Raw genomic sequence first — 8089 nt, forward strand, 5'->3', positions numbered from 1 at the left:
GGAAGATAGATTGACTGACCTTCCAAAGTCAGTCATGACATAAGTCACCCAACATGGCCCCGTACCTCCCTTGATGGAAATCCTGCCAAAAATATTAAATGCACCCTTGTGGCTCCACAAAAAAAGTGCATAAGTCACCAAAGTTGTCGGAGCATTTAAAGCCTTGAGTGTCGATCACACCATCAGGAAGTGTTGCAAGCCAGAAGCAAGTTTGGAAAACTTTGGAGATCGGGGTCTCCGTAGTTGGGGAACTTCAGAGACCGGGGTCTCCGTAGTTGGGGAACTTCAGAGACCGGGGTCTCCGTAGTTGGGGAAGGAACTTCAGAACTTGGGGGTTCCGGAGTTTTGGGGTTGAAGACTAAGGAAATTTGAAACCTGGGGGTTCCAGTGTTCCAAGGTAGAAGACTTAGGAATTTGGGGAACTTCGGAGATCAGGGTCTCCGTAGTTGGACAAGGAACTTCAGAACCTGGGGATTCCAAAGTTTCGAGGTTGAAGACTAAGGAACTTCGAAACCTAGGGGTTCTGGAGTTTCGGAGTAGAAGACTTAGGAATTTGGGGAACTTCAGAGACTGGGGACTCCGTGTCTTCGTAGTTGGTCAAGGAACTTCGGAACCTAGGGGTTCCGGAGTTCTGAAGTTGAAGACTAAGGAACTTCGGAACCTGGGGGTTCTGGAGTTCCGACGTAGAAGACTTAGGAATTCGAGGAACTTCAGAGACCGGGGTCTCCGTAGTTGGACAAGGAACTTCGAAACCTGGGGATACCTGAGTTCCAAGGTTGAAGACTTAGGAATTTGCTTCTGACAAGACAACACTTCACACTTCATAATTCCATTGCTTTTCTCCTTGATCAACTGGGCAGCGCTGGTCCATGGAACATATCTTTAATTGGTTCTCACTGATGGACCAAGGGTGTCATAAAATGACAACAGTAACCTTCTCATAATAAATATATTCAAAACCATAGATATTAAGGTCATCAAAAGCTACGATTAATTAATGTCCACATGTCAACAATGGAAAGATGAGTAAAAGACTATGACACACCCTTCTTATATAAAATCATATGTGATAATTTAACATTGATAACAATTTGAAGTTAAAGAAAGGAAACATGACCTTGTTTAGCTTTTCATCATACTACATTCTACCCCATTGTCATTGGAGCATGTGCTATTAATCTAGAAAAGTTAACTCTCTTCAATATTATGTTTAAGTCATCTTAATGATCCAACACTATTTCCTATACATTCAAATAATGTATCTTGAGTTCTAAGTATAAACATTTTTTTCTAACAACCTCATACAAGGTTAAATAACAACAATATATATAATACTTCTAATAAGTGTCTTTCAAATTTATTCAAAATTTACTTAGAACAACCAAAGACAATCGTGCTATATTCTAATAGCAAGAGTTATTTATTAGTCACTTATAAGCTTCAAGTCCTAGGAATCATAAGATTTACAAAGCTACCAAACATAAACTAATTACAAAAGGAACTATAGGTGCCACAACCCTTGCCAATTCCTCGAATCTTTGAAAAATAAAAGAAAAAATTATAATAATGACAAAATATAACCATACTACAATTACTTCCTATTGATAAATTAATTATCTTTAAATTAAAAATAATAATTAAAAATCTAAATCTAATTTACTAATTACTATCTCATATGAATCAAGCTAATTGTATAATCTAATCTTTTATTATTTAAAAAATATTTATTAACATATAAATAGACTTTTCTTAGCCTACAGTTTTATGTAAAAAAATATTAATAAACTTTTTCTTTATCATACATAATAAAATAAGGCTTTTTTTTTTTTTAAGTTCATAATAAAATAAGGCTTTTTTTTTCAAGTTCTTAATAAACTAAGACTTACGTGAGGGCAAAATATTTACCCTCATCTTAAAGGTAAAAATAAGATTAAGTAAATTAGGGTCCCTCCTATGGAAGTTTTGGGTGGGTCCCACTTATTCTCTCCTTGGGTTTTGGAAAGTAAATTATTTTACTTATTTACTAAGCTTCCTTCACTAAGGGTGCCTACGTGGCATTTTAAGCACCATACAATAATTATTAAATAGTGTTTCAAACACTTCACTTTTTTTCAAAACAATATTTTCCTACTTAATTCGTATTAAAACTTTGCTTTGTGGCATGAGTGCGGAGAATATTTAACTGAGACAATTGTTCTCAGAGATGTAAACCATTTTCAATATTCAACAAAAGAATTGTTCTAAGAGATATAAGCCATATCCATTGTTAAAACACGGTTTCGACCTTGGGGAGATTATTGGTGATGCTAAATGAAACGTTTCGACCTTGGGGAGATTATTGGTGATGCTAAATGAAACAATCTGAAAATAGGCTCGACCTATAATGATGTGCACTGTATCAAATATCCAGTCATTAAGGTAGAGACACCCTTCACAACGTAACAAAAATAAAATCTTTGTGAGATGTAAAAGTTTGAAAAGCTCTGGTTGAAATGTGGAAACTGTTTGACAGAAAGCCTCAAGGAAAAATCATCTCTTGGAATACTCAGTTTGAGTTTTGCAGAGATTGGATTTGCTAAAAGGCTTTGGACACTTCCAAACAATACGATTGCAGATTTGAAGTTGAATTTCCACAACCTTGGCCAGCAACTGGAAAGCTATGGAATAGGGCGTACAAATCCATCAAAGCATATTGAAGGTGAATTATTTTGTGAATTGCTCTGAAAATTTTGCAAGCAAGGAGCGGATCCATAGTCAAGGCATGTGAACTATTTGACAGCCATGTGAACTGTTGACAGGGTGCCTCAATAGACACTGTTTCAAATGCAATGTTTGTAAGATTTGCACAAAACAGATTTGGTATAATTTTTAGAAACCTACAACCTTATGCAAAGTGCAGGTATACGTCCAAATTTTACAATCTTTGCCAACATCTCGAATCCTACCCACCTGTGAATTCGAATGCTATGTATGCACAACGTGGAAACACAAACAAAACACAAAAAATTGTTTGACTAAAAAGCCTCAAAAAGAAGATATATTAAGGAACGCAATGATCGAATAAAGTAAATAGTTTCGATATGAATTTTTGGATGGTCTGAAATGAAGGTAAATGATTATGCAGATGTGACTCCATAACTAAGTCGGATTTCATTATTTTTGGCAGCATATGATCCAGAAAGAAAGGAAACAAAAAAGATAAGTTAGTTTGGAAAGCTCAAGGATGATAGCATGCACAGAAATATCGCTTACCTCATTGGATCTGATACATCCTAGAAGCATTCGGCGTGAATGAGATATGATGTGTTAGTCGGTAACCTCGATTTCCTTCTTCCTCCTTAATCGTAGTGTCTAGTTGAAGCTAAGATAAAATTCCATATAGTTTTTTTGAAAATTTCATAGTTTTTAGATTTTATTGTGTAATGAACAAATGTGACTGTTGGACTTGATTCTCAAGAGGTTTATGTGACCCTTGGAATCTCATGAACTTCTATATATTGGGTTTTCGAATGAAATAGATTATTTTTTGGCTTGCTTCAATTCTATGATTTTTGGTTCTTGTAAACAGAATTTACAATACCGCAGGTTCTCACTTAGATGTTATATCCCAATCAATAATTCAGATCACTCCTTGCCTGGTATTTGAAGCTCAACCCCACACTTGACCTGCGCTTGATAAGAACATGTGGATTCCCTCATATGTATGATTCTCCGACTCGGAGTGAGTAAGCAAAGACGATAGAAATGGATGATCCAAAAAGAACAGGATCTCCTTTTCTGTAGTCGCCATTTTGCAGGCATTCCTCTGTTGAAAAACTTCCTTATTCATAACTTTTACAGCAAAAGCATGCACAGCCAAGAAAACCGTGTTCATGTTGCCATGGCCAAGGCGTTTGACCAGTCTCATATCTTTAGAGGGAAGTGCCGTCACGGCCAAGCGAAAGGTGAAATACCGGACCTACGCAAATGAAATGATTTGATTTGACAATGAGACATGACAGTGATATTTTGGGGGAGAAATATTAAACCCGACAGAAATTTGCGCGGAGCAGCCTCCACGAGGTTTGTGATGGGGTGAAAGCACATGGGGTTTCAGCATCTACATGAACGTTAACTTTAATGGAAGCTGTGGCTTGAAGTCACGTTCCTCCACAGACGCGATTTGTTAGCCGATTTTGATTGCACGACATTTCTTGGCAGACGATATAATAATACGAAAAATTACATTAATGCAGACACGATATCACGTGACAATTCACTTTAAGCTGACTTGTTTTGTAAACTACTTTCTCTTCTTCCAAGACTGACAGAAAAAGCGGAAGAATTTTTTTGGACAAGTTTTGAACGCGTTTTTTTTCAGGCGTCTTACATGAGACAAATCCGGTGGCTAATGCCACAATATATAGCCTTCGGCTAATTATGAATAATCAAACAAACTATTATTTTGACAATCATTAATAATAAATCCAAACAACACTCTATAAGCATTCATTAATTCATCTATAACTACTCAATCCTTATAACAATAGAAAATTACAAAGCAAAGACTATGCGACACTCATCTAGACTAATTTGATGCCAACTATTTGTTGCAGGTATAGAACAAGCAGAAAACCTGGACGGCTGTTAACAACAGAAGTATCCATGCAGATAAGACTGACACAACCAGCCACGGTTTTGAACAGTGGGTTTTTAGAAACTGAGCTAACATGACTCTCCATTTGTTTCTGTAGTACTTATCTGCTGCTTCAATGGCTTTGTCTACATCTTCAAATTTATTTTCCCACGTTGATTTACTCAGAGTTCCACATGTGGGCCACCTCTGCATCACTACCCATATGACTATTAAGAACGCCACATCTCTTGAGCACAGCAACATCTCTTTCTGTATCTATCAACCGGTCCATTAAATATGTGTAGCGTGTGCGAGGCTTCTCTGATGTCTTCGAGTAGAGCTCCCATGCGACCAAGTTTCTCAGTAGCACCTCTGTAGAATCATTGATTATGATCTTAGGTAAGGAGAAAGTGCGGGTATTTCTCTTAAAGCTTATTTCTCTCAGGTCTCCTGAATCATAGGGTGCAAACTTTATCCCCACTTCACTTAATACTGTTGCAGACGGAAATTTTCCGGCGGCTGAGGTAGATATCATCCACCTAATGAAACGGTCAACGGCATTCTCTATAAAGACACGAGGAGAGCGAATTGAATATCTCTTTTTGGGTTTTTCTTGTGTGTTTGTGTTTCTTCCAGTTTCAGGGGCAACAACATGATAGAGAAAGTCCAGAACATGCCTTCTATTGTTCAGATCCAATTGCGTTAGATCCAATTGCGGTAGGCTATAATTCTCTGGACGTACAAAAGGATTGAAATGCACACATGCAGCCTGGAATCAAGGGTTCAAGTTTTGTAAGAGTAAAAAGACATTTGCCCTTAAAAGAGAAACCCTTCGAGAATTGAAATGAAATAGCAATTATTTGAGATTCTAAAAAATAACCGTTAAATTTTCTGAAGAGAGGCATTGCTAGAGAAGGGGAGTCGAAGAAAAATTATTTTCACAGTTCATCCAGTTTGTAGGATTTCATCTCTACGTATAAAAATACTCCGGGCTTGAAAAAGCTTTTGAAAAATCTTATGTATATAGAAAGGGAAAGCGCTTGCCTGTAATCTAGTTGCCAGATGCTCCGTAATTTCCTTGCATCCTGCATCACCCTGGCATATCTCTGATTTGTTTTGGCTCCCTACTTGTGTCTCCGAATGCTTGTATTTAGCTTCCCGCGTATCAGTAGTTGTGAAATAGACTGCCTCTTTGAGCAGAAACATTGGCACCTGATTTTCAAGCATGAGTATGTCACTTCTAATGGCATACCAGAGTGGAGTATTTCTTATGGAGTCTAAAATAGGGTCCGATCGCATGGGAGAGGTTTCGTTCTGTGCATTGCCAGGATTGTTTGTGTAAGGCTTGTAAATGGACTCCAAAAATTGAAGAATAAAATAGGTATCCAGAGCAAGCATCCAAGACAACACCTCCTTGCTGTATGGAATGTACTTGTGATAGCAGGCCCTGATTCGACCATCGAGTTCCTGTATGTGCTTGACAAGCTCCTCTAACCTTCCAGGGACCTTCCTTTCCAGTGCGCGCGCCATTTTCAGTTTGTAAGTTTCTGTCTCCTCGTACTGCTGTAATCTTCTGTGGTGGTAAGGTCCGATGGAACTCACTAGGGGAACGTACGCTTCGGGCTTTAGCATCAAAAGAGGGGGAGCTATGCCGAATATGCACACACTAGATTTTGTTTCAGGGGCTTCCGATTCATTTTCCTTAAGGTTTCCTTTCACATACATCAACCAATCCTTATCGCTTTTACCACCTGCACCCATATCAAAACTCACAAGAGCCTACGGTCTTGGCAAACCAAGCAGTTCTACTAATTCACACTCCAGCGGTTCAACGGTCTCTTTCTGGGGATGTCTCCTTTATATTCTCTGCATATATATCAAGAGTGAAGTCCATTAGTTTAGAACTTCAGAAGTATAACTTGTGGTGCAAAGAAAGGGAGATAGGCATGCAAAGAAGATGAGCAAAGCCAGCAATGCCAATTCATCAAAACCATCCCAAGAAAAGATACTTAGAAAACTAATACCCAAAGAAAAATAACAATATTTTCTTGTCAACTTTCAGATTCCATTCGCTTAAGCTCCCGTAGAAGTGAATTTGATTAATTTTCTCGATCTTATGTGTAAGAAACAAAACATGAACAAAAGTTCAGAAATACTAAACCTTAAAAGCAGAAGCGTCGGTTTGCTGGAAATTAAAGAGCACCTCAATTTTAAAATGAAGATGTTCAACCGAAAGTGGTGAGCACTAAAGCATGGTCATGAACGCATAAATTGTAAATCCATGAAAGGTAAAGAAATCTGCTTGACCAAAACAAAATCTAGTGGAAATGAAGGCAGCATAAACAGACTTTAAATTTTGGAGAAAGGAGTTAGAATCTTGGGACACGGTCCCATGAAGGAATTATTGTAATCTTGAGTTCTCGCCTATCCTGACCTGTCTGTCGAACGTGGTAGGTGCTCTTTTACCAAATTAATAACTAATGTCTTAAATTCAATAGAAAGTAATTAATAATTAAATTAGTAAATAGTGCGTCCAATTTAGGCTATTGTACGCTTTTCAGAAATCTGGCTCAGATTTCGTACACAGATATTTTTGTGATGAAGTAGGAGCGGGACCCTCCAATAGCAGGTTCATGAATTTCAAAATGGTATTATATTGCGTTCTAGACATCCCAACAATTTTTTATTGGTTTGTTTTTCATTATATCTTACCTAATTTTGTACTAATATAAATAAAATAGTAGGAAGACATACCTGGAAGACATACCTACTAGTCCAAACATAAGGGTCTAGTTTTGAGAATACATAACAGTAGCAATTGCATCTTGGTGAAACATAAGGGTCTAGTTTTGAGAATACATAACAGTAGCAATTGCATCTTGGTGTGCAATGGGTACTCTGAATAGGTGTGGAAGGTTAATTAGAAGTAAAATAGTTCTATTTTTTTGCATACATTTGTGCAATAGGTGAGGTCAATTTTTAGGGGCAATTACAAGCTGATGTTTGTGTAAAAATGGTTTCAATAGAGAAGTGATGTCTTTAAAACAATTTGCATCAACTTACATGGATCTAAACAAAGCTAAAAACGGGCCCTATGAATTAGGAAGATAATCAATTTCCATTACTGATATGCTTATGTTATGTTTACAAAAACGGGAGAGAGAGGAATAGAGAGAGGGGGGGAAGGCGAGAGAGATAAAGAGGGATAGAGAAATTGATATAGTAGAGGGAGAAAGAAAGAGAGATAGGAAGATAGAGGTAGAGAAAGACATGTATAGGAAGATATAAAAAGACAAATGGAGAGATGGAAATATGAAGCGGGTGAGGTAGGTAAGGTAAAGAGGTGCAAGAGGTCAATTAGGAAAAAAATGGTTTGTTTTGTGCATACATTGTGTGTAGTACATGACATCAATCTCTAGGCTATTTGTAAAATGATATTGTGTTAGAGTAATCTTTTATTAACTAATAATTATT

General features: G+C 37.3%; 1 protein-coding gene across 1 annotated transcript; it reads right to left on the minus strand.

Moving 5' to 3' along the window:
• Positions 1 to 4793: 4793 nt before the first annotated feature.
• On the minus strand, positions 4794 to 6942 carry LOC131044203 (putative UPF0481 protein At3g02645). Its single transcript, XM_059210428.1, has 3 exons — positions 6777 to 6942; positions 5590 to 6481; positions 4794 to 5347 (listed from the first exon to the last, which is right to left on the minus strand). Exons 2-3 carry the CDS (start codon positions 6374 to 6376, stop codon positions 4794 to 4796), a joined length of 1341 nt encoding a protein of 446 aa, XP_059066411.1. The 5' UTR covers positions 6377 to 6481; positions 6777 to 6942.
• Between the last annotated feature and the right edge of the window lie 1147 nt (positions 6943 to 8089).

The sequence above is a fragment of the Cryptomeria japonica genome, chromosome 8 (genome assembly GCF_030272615.1).
Source record: "Cryptomeria japonica chromosome 8, Sugi_1.0, whole genome shotgun sequence".
NCBI classification, from domain to species: domain Eukaryota; kingdom Viridiplantae; phylum Streptophyta; class Pinopsida; order Cupressales; family Cupressaceae; genus Cryptomeria; species Cryptomeria japonica.